Source organism: Boleophthalmus pectinirostris, unplaced genomic scaffold (genome assembly GCF_026225935.1).
Source record: "Boleophthalmus pectinirostris isolate CB_2022bp ecotype Guang Dong unplaced genomic scaffold, ASM2622593v1 HiC_scaffold_13, whole genome shotgun sequence".
Classification (NCBI taxonomy): Eukaryota; Metazoa; Chordata; class Actinopteri; order Gobiiformes; family Gobiidae; genus Boleophthalmus; species Boleophthalmus pectinirostris.
Window position 1 is genome coordinate 717,406 of NW_026571036.1, and position 13,745 is coordinate 731,150.

At 43.8% G+C, this 13,745-nt stretch overlaps 1 protein-coding gene across 1 annotated transcript in view; it reads left to right on the forward strand.

The window, feature by feature from the left end:
- The window catches only part of LOC110160822 (claudin-20-like), a 12,583-nt gene extending 1,513 nt beyond the window's left edge, over window positions 1-11,070 (forward strand). Inside the window, exon 2 of the mRNA XM_055149722.1 lies at window positions 10,280-11,070. Coding sequence (XP_055005697.1) covers window positions 10,327-11,070 — 744 coding nt within the window. The 5' untranslated portion in view covers window positions 10,280-10,326. The remainder of the gene's footprint in view (window positions 1-10,279) is intronic.
- The last annotated feature ends 2,675 nt before the right edge of the window (window positions 11,071-13,745 follow it).

The window sequence follows — 13,745 nt, forward strand, 5'->3', positions numbered from 1 at the left end:
TCCCTTTTTCTTGCAGAGTGATTCTGCGTGTGTAGTGTTTTTACAAATAACTGCACCACACTTTTCTGTAACACTTTCGTGCCCTGTATCCCTTTATTCCACACTTGAAGCACGTAAGGTTACATCTCCATCTTTTCTGTTACTGTTCGGTTTGCTTTGGCCTCCGCTCTGTCTTACATGTGTCTTCATCACGTTATCTGTACTTGGTTCTGTCATTTTCATTTTTTCAGATTCTTCATAAACACGTAGTCTTCTTTTGAAGTCTGCAAACGTAACATTATCTTCATTTTGTGTCACATGGACGGCTAGCAGCTTGAAACCGTCTGGTAGACCGCCTAGCACCATGGCTACGATTAATCCATCACTCATGGTTTCTCCTGCTTCTCTTAATGCTGTAATGATGTTCTCTGCTCTTATTAAATAATCTGAAACTGTCTCGTTTTCTTCCATCCGTAGCTTTGTTAAGGCTGTGTACATATTTATGATTCTTGGCTTACTTTTGCCCGCATAATGCTCTTTAAGTATCTGTAGGGCTTTTCTGCCATCATCAGTAGCCTCATGTCTGATAGGCTTTTGTCATCAATTAGTCGTACCAGTTCAGCGTAACAGTCAGCATTCTTCCGTCTGTCCTCGTCGTTTGCCTCGACTGGCTCATTCAAAATTGTCTCTTTTAGTTTCAGTATGTGTAGGCAACTTAAGAACCGCGTTTCCCAAAGGTCGTATTTCTCCTCAGACCCGTCGAATAAAAGCTGCGGTGCTGGAACTCCGGTTGCTCGGCTAGCCATCTTTTCTTCCCGCCAACTTCTCCTCCTCAGTTCTTAACTTAATCGCGTAATACATCGCGTTTAACTTTACTTTTACTTTACTCACGCTCGCTTATCTTCAACCCTGGGCCCATAACCTGTTAAGGGTATCTGACTCGCGTAGACTTAACGTGGTGAAAAGAAAGCGGGGCGTGTATTTCTCAGTTCAACCTTTTATTATCACACTGCACTCTTTCTTGAATCATATATATCTGTTTTTTTTACCAAAAAATGCGTGCATACGTCACACGTCACCTCAAGGAAGCTGAACCAATCAAACCATTACAGTTTAATACAACATTAATAAGAGCGTTATTCCACAACTACATTCAACAATGCTAATATCGCGGAGAAAGCTAGTTCCCTGTCCGGCTACTTTCTTTACCATGTGCGTGTCTTTAGCGCGGGTGTCTTTACCATGGGCGTGTCTTTACCACGGGCGTGTCTTTACCACGGGCGTGTCTTTAGCGTGTCTTTAGCCGTGCGTGTCTTTAAAGCGCGGGTGTCTTTTGTCTTTAGCGGGGCGTGTCTTTATGTCTTTAGCGGCGGGCGTGTCTTTAGCGCAGTGTCTTTACATGGGCGTGTCTTTACCACGGGCGTGTCTTTACCGCGGGCGTGTCTTTAACACGGGCGTGTCTTTAACTTTGTCTTTAACGCGCGTGTCTTTATGGCGCGGCTTTAGCGCGGGCGTGTCTTTAAAGGCGCGTGTCTTTAGCGCGGGCGTGAGCGTGTCTTAACAGGCGTGTCTTTAGCGCGGTGTCTTTACAGGCGCGTGGGCGTGTCTTTAGCGCGGCCGTGTCTTTACCACGGGCGTGTCTTTACCACGGGCGTGTCTTTAACGTCATGTCTTTAGCGCGGGTGTCTTTAGCGCGGGCGTGTCCGCGCGTGTCTTTGATGGGGCGTGTCTTTGTCTGTCCTTTACATGGGCGGTCTTTAACATGGCGTGTCTTTAACATGGCGTGTCTTTAACATGGGCGTGTCTTTACCATGGGCGTGTCTTTAACATGGGCGTGTCTTTAACATGGGCGTGTCTTTAACCTTTATGGGGCGTGTCTTTAACGGGCTTTAACATGGTGTCTTTAACATGGGGCGTGTCTTTATGGCGTGTCTTTACTTTACATGGGCGTGTCTTTACATGGGGTGTCTTTACCATGGGCGGGCGTGTCTTTACATGGGGGTGTCTTATGTCTTTACCATGAGCGTGTCTTTACGCATGAGCGTGTCTTTAGTGGGGCGTGTCGTGTCTTTACCATGAGCGTGTCGTGTCTTTACCATGAGCGGTGTCTTTACCATGAGCGTGTCTTTATGGGCGTGTCTTTTTACATGATGTCCATGGCGTGTCTTTACATGGGCGTGTCTTTAACATGGGCCGTGTCTTTACATGAGCGTGTCTTTACATGCGTGTCTTTAACGTGTCTTTACCATGAACATGCGTGTCTTTACCATGAGCGTGTCTTTACCATGAGCGTGTCTTTAACATGCATGTCTGCGTGTCTTTACATGGCGTGTCTTTACATGAGCGTGTCTTTAAACATGGTGGTCTTTACATGGGCGTGTCTTTAACATGGGCGTGGTCTTTAACATGGGCGTGTCTTTAAATGGCGTGTCTTTAAACATGGCGTGTCTTAGCACGGGCCTGTCTTTACATGGGCGTGTCTTTACATTGTGCGTGGGCGTGTCTTTTTAACATGGGCGTGTCTTTATGTCTTTACACGCGTGTCTTTACCGGTGTCTTTAGCGCGGGGTGTGTCTTAGCACGGGCGTGTCTTTAACACGGGCGTGTCTTTAACACGGGCGTGTCTTAACATGGGGTGTCTTTAAACGTGTCGGCGTTTTTTACATGGGCGTGTCTTTAACGGGGCGTGTCTTTAACATGGGCGTGTCTTTAACGCGGGCGTGTCTTTAGCGCGGGCGTGTCTTTAACACGGGCGTGTCTTTAACATGGGCGTGTCTTTAACATGGGCGTGTCTTTAACATGGGCGTGTCTTTAACATGGGCGTGTCTTTACCATGAGCGTGTCTTTAGCTGCTGCTGCTGGGCGCCTACCACCTCTGTCAGGTGCACACCTGTCACTCCCGTCGGTTGGTGGTCCAAAAGCAAACGCACATTCAGCCCCTTCGATTGTTTTGCGTCAGGATTAAAAGAATACTTTACTTGTAAGTGAAGATAAGATCTGAGGAGTCTGTGTGAGGCTGTGTGTTGTAAATGTGTTTTGAAGCTACTTTTGGTTGTTTCTCGTTATTTAGCTCTTAGCTGCTCTAACTCCACATAAACAGTTATATTGTTCTAGTATAAAGTGACTCTAGTGTGTGCACATGTGACTGGCATATGCTGGTTTCTTGATGGTGCATGTAAACGCAGTAACCCGGTTTCAGTGTTGCGGTTATTAGAAACTGGGAAACTGTAGCTGGTTTATTCCAATAGTAACCGGGAGACTGTGACATGTAAACGCAGTGTCCCGGTTACTGCAACATAAAGTTGAGTCACATGCGTCCAAAAGACAAACACTTTCCTGTCTTTTCACCACAACAGTAGCGACATAAATAAAGTGACCAACATAAAGTGACCACACGAGTAAAATGACTGTAAATTGTGAACGATTGTAAACGATAGTACGTGCGCTAAACCTGTACACGTACAATCTGCACTTGTATGACCTGCACTCATGTGACGCTGAAAAACTAAAACATGAACTATCTCCTATACAACACACACACAAAACAGACTCACCATCATCAGCACCTCTTCTGTCACAAAAACAACACACATAATTAGAGCCCAACCGATATATCGGTTGGCCGATATTATCGGCCGAATTGAGCACCTGGAAGCATATTGGCTATCGGCCGATATACTTGCTGATAGGGGCCGATATTTCACGTGGGCATGTTACACCTCGTTATAAAGCTTAGACTCTCTACATTCTGTTCATTTAATCCAATTTACAGTCAGATAAATGTCCTCAATATGTGACTCCACATCAGTATTTATCTGCGGAGTCATTTGTCTGTGTGAGAGTCACGTGTGTTTGTTTACACCTGCAGACTCAGATCCAAACACTGGGATTATTTTCTTTTTACAGACAATCGGTTTCAGTCTGGATTAAAAGCACATTTATTAGTTCAGACTTGTGATGTGGGAGGAGCCTGTGTGAGCGGTGAGTGTTGGAAATATGTCGACTTTGAAGCAAGTTTTTGGTTAGCGATTAGCTGCTGTAGCTCCCACACATAAACAGGCTGTTTTCTATTGGTCTATTGTAAAGTGACTATATTGGCCATATATTTGTTACTGGACCAGCATTGATATGTAAATGAGCTGTGAATAGACGTATGAATGATGAAATTTGCGCATATAATTAATTACCGCGGCGCGCAGCATTTACGGCTAAAGGCTAATAGCGATTGTTTATTTACTCGCTAGCAGTGATGGGTCGTTCGCGAACGAAGCGGCTCTTAGATCCGGCTCTTTGAAGCGAACGACGGGAGCCTGATCCTTATTGGGAGCTGTGTTTTCTCTTTCTCTCACTTTTTTCTCTTCATGCCGTGTGCAGACTCGTGGGAGTTTGACAGCGGCAGCGGCTAAAAACGAAACTTTCCAAACTCTGCGTGTGCATAGTGTAAAAAAAACCTTGAAAAAATATATTCAGCATAAAATAAATTAACCAGGACTAATCTTGGGGTCGAGAGAGGGAGAGACACAGAGACAGAGTCCCGACACTCAGTCCTGGTTAAATTCTGGTTTAGTTCTGTTTTGCACATAGTTTAGATCTGTTATAGTCCTGGTTTAGTGCTTTTTCAGTGCTGGTTCAGTTCTGGTTTAGTCCTGCTTTAGACCTGCCTTAGACCTGCTTTAGTCCTATGACATTTCATGTAAAGAGGCAGAATAACAATAAATGTTTCCTAAATAAACCCAGTTTAAAATCCACAAGAGCCAAACCTAAGTTTTTTTAAAATAATTCAAGATTTACAGTGAATTTTTACATCACTAAATATATCGGTGATTATATCGGCAGCTCCAACGATCATTATATCGGTATCATATCGGCCACAACAAAATCCATATCGGTCGGGCTCTACACATAATCCACTGAGTCGTGTCTTTTAGTCCAAAAGAAGCTGAATCCACGTCAGTGACACAAGAGGTGCCCCCCCCCCCCCCCCCCCCCTGCACAAATCTGCATTAAACACATTATAATGTCAAACGGGCTGATGTGGCTCTAGAGTGATTATGGTTTATATGTTTTTTTTAAATTGAGTTTATTTCTGCAGATTAGTAATAGTAATAATAATGATACTTTTAATATAAAAACATTAATGATTAATCAAAAATTTATTGTTAATTCTCCCAACAGTTGATTAAGAAAATTTAATCAAATGCCCATCACTAACACCTACATGATCATATTTATTATGAATCAGCTGGAGCCTCTCTCTTTTAATCCATTTACACTTGAACCAACTGTTGCACCAAAAGCGCTAATTGGATGCTCTGTTACCATGACAACAAGGTTGTACTTCCAGGTTAAGTCTTTACCATGGTTTGTTTTAAGTATTTTACTTTTTAATTGTATGGACATAAAGACATTTTGGATCAGTATAAGTTCATTTCTAATTCATCATGTAATATCTGTGTTTTTTCTTCCCCTGCCCTGCTGTTTAGGCTAACATCGAACATTCAACAGGGGAACATATTAAAGAGCTTTCCCCTGATGAACCCAAAGACTGTTCCCCCTCATCACCACATCAAACACTGTTTTCTGCTGGCAACCACCTACCATCACCGTCATCTCCCACTGAAGATGAGTCTGAATTATCCAGTCACAGTGGATCAGATGAAGAATACCATCCTCCAGCAGCAGCGTCATCATCGTCATCTACTGAAGATGAGCTACTAACAAACGAGTTAGCCAGCCAAAGAGTTCCAGAGAAACATGAATGTGATTCATCATCCAAAGAAACTGAGATCATAGGAGCGAAGAGCAATAAGGACTCCAAACAGTCAGGGGCCAGGAGCAAAAAGGGCACAGAGCAGTCACACCGGCTAGGTAAGAAATTAAAAGAAAAGATGCCAGAAATTACAATTAAAATGAGCAACAACAAGGGTGGGACTAGGGCCTGGGACAAAGCGCATTATTGTGTATATTGTAAAAAGGCAAATCTAAAAATAGGTAGACATCTTGAAAGAAAACATGTGCTGAAAAAGATGTTGCCCATGCTTTTAGCTTTCCATCCTGCTCTAAGGAAAGGAACACTTTTGGAAGTTCTTCAAAATAAGGGAGATTGGCAGCATAATCTTAGAGTGTTAGAAGAAGGAAGTGGGGAGATAGTACCATGGAGACGACCCACAAAGACAGTAGATGTGAAGAACTACCTACCATGTCAACACTGTTATGCAATGTTTGTTAGGACTGAACTCTGGAGACATGAAAAGACTTGCAGAGAACGAAAAGATCAAAGAGATAAGCGTAAAAGAGTAAGAGTCCAAAAATCCTCTTCCCAACTCATTCCAATTACAGAATCATCAGAGGCAGTGCAAAAGATTATTCATTCTATGCAGCAAGATCATGTGACTTCCCACATTAGAGATGATAAGATGATTTGCACATATGGAGATGCATTATTTGCCAAAAAGGGCCGTGAACAGTCTCAACACAGATATATTGCATAAAAACTGAGGGAGCTAGGGCGGTTTGTGCTGGCGGCCAAGGAGATTGATAAGAGCATTAAAGGTCTTTGTAATATTTGTGATCCTGCACAGTTCACTCATCAGGGGTGACTGACTGACGTTTGACCACAGATGTGTTCTTTCTTAGACGAAAAGAAGCTGAGCATGAACACCAAAAGTGCCTTTAAGAGGCCAAAGAAGACTGCAGTTAAACGAAAACGAGACAGTGATGATTGTGGTGAGTTCAGAGAAGTCCTCAGTGCTGAGAACTTTCGCTGATCTAATATCTGTCTGTTTCAGATGAGGAGGATGGAGAGGACAGACACAGAACTGCCACCAAATCCTCTGTGAAAAATCAAAAGAAGACTGCAAGTCAAAGACCATGCAGTGATGGTAAGAGTAGGTAGATTTCCTAAAGACGAGTGTGATTATGACTGTGGTGCCGATGATGGTAGTGCACTGTCTATGTGTCCACTGAGTCCACAGAGTTGTTTTAAGGAAGGATGGATGCTTATAATGGTTGAAGAAGTACTACATTTTATTAAATAAAAGTCAGTAGCGTGCGGTCAGGGGAATCAAGGCAAGCAGTGGTCGCTCAACAAAATCTAAAATCATCGTGTGTCAAAAGTATAATTAAATAGTTTTGAATTAGATCCAAATAATCAAGTTTTTGCTTCACTTCTGTCTGTGTGAAACATGGTTGTAGTGGCGGTGTCCTTAAGTACACTCCTCTGGCCACTGAGCAAACAGCAAAAACCATTAACTTGTGTTGTTTTGGCCTTCTGCGGAGGCCTGGAGACACATGTTGAGAGCACAGCTTTCTACATGCGCTCTGACAGCCACAGAGATCAGTTGGTTGTGCGCACTGAGGACAACAGCTGGCTCAAACAGCGCTGAAAATAAACCTATATCATCATCCATGGGAAGCAGAATGCGCAGCGACTTCATGTGAGTGCGCGTGTGCAGGAGACGACAAAAGCAGCGCTAGGGTTAGTGTCTGTAACGATGAGATGTTAGTTAGAAATACAGGCCGACATTTAATGAAACTGTGAGCAAGTATCAGGGTTATTTTGTGTCAAATGGAGCAGTGAAGTGAGCAGCTGTTGCAGCCAGGATTCTTCCTTGTCTGTGTTTATGAAGGAGCGACAGTGTCAGTGGAATAACAGCACTATTACACATGTGTGGTGAAACATGTTTTTGTTCTGGACCTGCTTCGCTTCAGAATGTACATTTTGTGCAGTAAGTGCATTACACATTATGTGTAGTTATCATATGTCACTCATGTGGTTTCTTGATGCTTTATTTATCCATCTGAGCCTTCAGGATGGTTGTTATAAAGTGTTGGAGTAGAAACAAATAGCTCTGTTTGTATAAACAGGGTGTCAAATACTCTATTATATACAAATATTAATACACATATTTAGCTCTTGGTCTTAAAAATTTGACTCCAAAATGGCAGTTTCGTGCAACTGATGTTAGTAAAATAAATATATTCATTTGCATTGTATTATGTATAAAAAGTGTTATCAAATATTAATGTCCATCCCAAGTTTCCTTGCCTACCCATAAAAGTCACCACACGCTACTAAAGGTACCGATACCAGAGCAAAAAAAAAATACTCAAGTAAAACTAAATAAATACTAAATACGTTACGTTACGTAAAGTACATTAAAAATGTACTTATCTACTGTTGTGTGTAGTGAAGTAGAAAGTGCATGTCTAAACTTTAAAAATTTAAGCACAGATACCTAAAATTTTTACTTAAAGGTCCATTGTGTAACTTTGGTTTGGGGGTTCGTTACCTGTCTGTTTCTATGGAGACGTCATTGCTCTGCCTGGAATGTTCCACAGTGTGACATTACACAGCTCCACTTTACATTTATTCAATTACAGGTGGTTTTATAGATCAAAAATCCCTTGATAAACAGACATTGTGACTGTGAGTGGGGTCGCCTCTCCACAGATCTGACCTGTAACTTGGTCTGGTTTGGCCTCCATGACGATAGAAAGGTTTAATGCAATACTGAGAAACATTCCAGACAAAGCAATAACATCTCCACGGAGACAAGTGTTTGAAGGAGCCTCCAACAGAAAATGCACCTTTTATACAGTACTTTACTGCAGTACTTAACTACTTGTACTTCGTTACATTCCACCACTGGATGCGTAAAACAACTTGTGTAGTACAAGTTTACTTCATGTGGAAGAGAGATATCAGATGTTTAAACGCTTCATTTATAATTATTGCAGCTAATAATGATGTCTTTGTTTTTTATTTACAGATGCTGTAGATGTGCCGATCAGTAAACCTGCTAAGACCTTGGACTGAAACTGAGAAAAATGCAGTGAGACGACAGATGGGCAAGTTCATGGCACTGAGGAAGGTGCCGGGCGAAAATGACTGCAGGATGTGTCTTGAGAAAGAGTCTGCAAGTCTGGGTGCTCGAACATGGAGGGATGTGAAATATTTTGTATACAGGGAAATAATTAAAATCAAGTTTCAAAACAGGTAGTGAGCACAGGCTCTCTTCAGCTCCACTGACTCCAGTTTAGTTCAGTTCATTTTCCAGTTCACTTTGTATTGAAAATACGTCGTCCCTCTCTCTGTAATTGCTGCAGAGAATCTCTTCATTTTGGTCTTAAATGTTCATATTAACCTGCTCTACATGAGCCTGCTGTCTTTATTTTGCCATTTTGTTCATAAAAAAATTCCTATTCCTAATATGGACCATGGCTCCAAAAGTGACCTTTAACTGCTAGCCTCAATGAGCTTTATTTGGAGCTGAGTGCTGTGGTGATGTCACGCTGCATTACTCCTGTTCTTCATACAGTATTGTTTAGCCAGAAGAGCTGACTTTGTTAACTTACTAACGTTTGGAAAACAGTGGAGGAAGGACATTGGGATGAGGGGCTGGATTTCCATGTTTGACGCTCTGTTCATGATTTTTTTCATTCTGGATTAAAGTTTTTGTTTAGTACGGATTGAGTTGGATGTTTGTTAACCTCTGTGGGACAGTTTTAGCCTTAAGTATATAGTGACACAGGAGGCCTCAGTCTGAGTCAAATGGCCTGAACAAATGTCAAATCTAACAACTGCACCTATACTTCAGTCCTGCTTTATATGAAAAACAACAGAAAAAACTCAAATTCAGACTGTAATTTTGCAGATGAAATTTAGTATAATAATACAACTAAACTGTCATTAAAGTATCACAACTTCCCCATAAAAAAATGTTAAAAAGTGCTTTGTAATACCTAAATGTATTGATTATTTTAATAGTGTTTAACTTTAAAATGTACCAAAGATGAAAGATTTACATGATTTCATATTTAGTTAAGTGTATCTTAGTACTGAGCAGCTCAGTTTTTAATCAGAAACAAATGGAATGTGAACTACTACACCTAAAACATTAGCATTAGCATTAGCATTAGCTCGAACAACAACAAACAAAGTTCACACTCACCAGTTCCTCTTAGTTAAACCCTCAGGCTCCCGACAGCACTTCTACAGAGGCTGATGTCACAACAGTTACTTGAACATACTTTTAGAGTGAAAAGCGTGAGTTCTAACAGCAATAATCATCTACCTGCAGCAGCTCAGTCACACCCAGCCCCAACACGACACACGACTGAACAGGAGCGCGGTCATGTTTAAAGAACTTGACGCACTTATTCAAAGTCTCGCGGTAGTTGAGAACAACGTGGCCAAAATATAAAGTACAGATGAACCAGAGACAGAAAAATACCTGGGCAACATTTAGTTTTAGTTTTGGTTTTTATCTCTTACGTTTCTCTCTCTTCTGATTGGCAGGTCTTGGCCCCGCCCCTCTCGCCCGTCTCGCCCGTCTCGCCGGGGCCATGCTCTCGACGGCGGTCCAGATCCTCGCCTTCGCCCTGGCCTTGCTGGGTTTGGTGGGCGTCACCGTGGCGACGGTGCTGCCGAACTGGAAGGTGTCGGTGACGGGCTGGACGAGCCTGATGACGCCGATCTCGCACATGCAGGGTCTGTGGATGGACTGCAACTTCTACAGCTCCGGCGTCTTCAGCTGCACCGTCAAGACTAGCATGCTGAGCCTCCCCGCGTACCTCCAGCTCACGCGGATCGCCATGGTGCTGTCGGCGCTGGTGACGGGGCTGGGGCTGTGCTTGGCGTCGCTGGGGCTGAAGTGCACGCGCTGGGGCGGGAGTCGACGCGCCAAAGCCCACACGGCGATGGCGGCCGGCGCGTGCTTCGTCCTGTCGTCCGTCTCGTGCCTCGTCCCGGCGTCGTGGTTCACCAACGAGATCATCACGGCGTTTCTGACCGCGGAGGTTCCCGAGAGCAGCAGGTACCAGCCGGGCGGCGCGCTCTGCCTGACCTTCGTGTCGGCGGGGTTCCTGTTGGCGTCCGGGGTCATCTTCTGCCTGTCGTGCCCCAAGAACACGACGACCCGTCCCAACGGCGAAAGGAAAATCGTGAGTATCCGAGGAACGCAGACCGAGTGCGCCAAAGCGGTGAGGATTCAGGAAGACGTGGAACACCGGGAAAACGCCAAAGAAGTGAAGGAGCAGCCGGAGCAGAAGGAAGTGAAGGACAGTTACAGCCTCCAGGAGTATGTCTGACCAACGTCTGACCAGCGTCTGACCAACGTCTGACCAACGTCTGACGTCTGACCAACGTCTGACCAGCGTCTGACCAACGTCTGACCAACGTCTGACAAACAGTTTGACAAACGTTTGAAGAATGTGAGACGTTCTGAGACGAAAAACAGCGAAGCAAAAACACGCGGTTCTGAAATGTGCAATGTCATTTGTTATGCAGTACAAAAGCTTTCAGAAATATTTATGTGCTTAGGATAGAAATCTGTATCCAGTCTGGCGCCACCTAGTGCCTCTGCTCAGTTTCATTTCTCTCCAGCTTCTCCAGAAATCAGAAAACATGAGACGATTTGAAGAGCCCAGAAGTTGTAGACGTGCAGCGGTCAGTCAGAGAAGAGACAGACATTCAGTGTTGGCGACGATTCCCCAGATCCCGAGGATTTAAACCTGAACAAAGAGAATGTTTGTTGAATTTGATCTCGGGCAAAGTCGTTCTTGTTCTTCTTCCTACAGGATTTGGAGCTTTACAAACGTCACGACCAAACAGCAGCAACTGGTTCAATAAAAAAAGTCCCGTCTCCTGTCGAGTGAACGAATCCTAATGCTGCAGGTCACACGGTTTCCACCAAGTGAAACCAGCTCATGAATCAGACTAGAGAAATCTGTGCATATTTGGGAAATCAAAATCAGGCGTATATATCGACCCAAAAATAAAACGCACATCAGTTGATTTGAATTCTGAACCGTTGACATCGACATCGTCCATGAAAAAACCTGTACCGTTCTGTCTCTCGTCTTGGTGAAATGGTTCTAATTTTAGGGTGAAACTGGTGCAACTGGAGGAAACTCGCCCAGAGAACTCGGCGACTCCAAGTCACAAAGACCTGGAGCGTCCACTCGGTTCGTTTAGATTCAGGCCAATTAAAAACAGGAGGAAGTGAAACAGAATTACTCAGTCAAACGTTCTTACTCCCAAAGTCCAGACTCCTCACGGGTTTCACACTGAACTTAAAGCTGCACTGCGGAGCTTCGGTGGACTTACGAAGATCGTGCTATTGATACTTTGCAGCGACGTCACACTGGGGGTGTACTGCACGTATGTTTATGGTTGAATGTTCAGCTGTTACCGTGGAGACACGATGCACACATCAGCAAACACGGTCAAAACATTAAGTCTGGTAAACACTGTGCGATTTTTGGCCATTTGAGACGATTTTCACTCGTGCGACTGTTTTTGGGATCGAGTTTTGTCTTAATCGTGTGTTGAGCTTCGTGTCGTAAACATGAAGTAACGAGAACCGATAAATACAGGCTCCTACAGGTTTCTTCAAGACCTTTTTAGATCATTTATATAAAAACATTTCCGTGGCTTATTTCAGCGATACTACCTCCTCAGACGTCTGTGGTGTGAACTTTTTGTTGCAGGTTTAAAAATGGTTTAAGACTGAAAATTCCTGTAGTGTGAAGCTACTAGACACAAAAAATAACACAACAGCATCAGTCAAACGTTGTGTTCTGCTGAGATCAGCTTTGAGTTCATGTTCTTTTGTTGAGTTCGTTTCTTGTGGAGCTGTTCACATCCAGAGGATTCTGACCCGTGGCTGCGTGACCTTCTCAATTCTTGGTTCCATTATTTAACCGAATAAAGGCAGATCACACATTTGGGACAGACTCACCAGAGCGACAACCCTCTGAACCCTGAGGGAGAGAACGTCTCAGAACTCGCCCCAGTTTGTGTTTCAGAACCTCGAGTTGATCGTCGTGTTCTTTAGAAGGACGTGTTTGTTGTTGGAGCTCAGGTCAGTCTGGTCTTTATGGTCCGACTCGAGTTCCAGAGCCTCAGACAGAGCAGTGCCTCCAGTTAGCGTCACACCTCCAGAGAACGATGACGACATCGGCTGCAAAGTATCGATAAAGATCCTGATGCTTTGCCTGAAATGTTCCACAGTTTGGCATTAAACTGATCTGACTTTAAAGTAACTTGTGAAACTCGTTCTCCTTTCCCACAGATCCGACTCGTAACAGTCGGGGGTCGTCTCCGTGGAGATAAACAGGTTTAATGTCGCGCTGTGGAACATCGCGGGGAGAGCAGAGCATCTCTATGCAGAAGACAAACCTCCACCGAAAAGTGACACGGTGCAGCTTTAAAATCAGGCGTGTTTTTTTTTGTGGCCTTATGTTTTGAATGTTTGTGCCAGCAGAGGGCGCAAGGACTCTGTCTGCGAGCGCTGAGGAGTGAAGCACTTTCACTCACGTTTAAAACAACAGAAAGTCTGAGCTCAGCTGATGGACGGACTTTAAAAACACAGAGGAGCTCCTTCTGCACAACCCCCTGATGATGTCATGAGGTGGAGCAGACTGTTTGGAGCTCAGGAGAGGATCAGTCCACAGAAGATCAGACAGACAGAAAGATGTCGTCACTGAGTCGTGGGAAACGTGCCCAGGCCTTTGGAGAAACGTCTAAACCAGACGCTTCACGGGCCTTTTGTGCTTCACTCGTTTGGTCGAGTCTCTGCAAAAAACAACATTTATTCGAGGTGTAACGGTACAAACATCACGGTTCTGTAAAACGTTCCTCGGTTTTGTGGTCAGGGTTCGGTTCATTTTCAGCGCAGTGAAAAAAAAAAAAGCAAAACTGTTTGTGCTTTTTATTAAACCAACATTATGCAAATAAAAGCAATAAAATAAAGTCAAAGTGC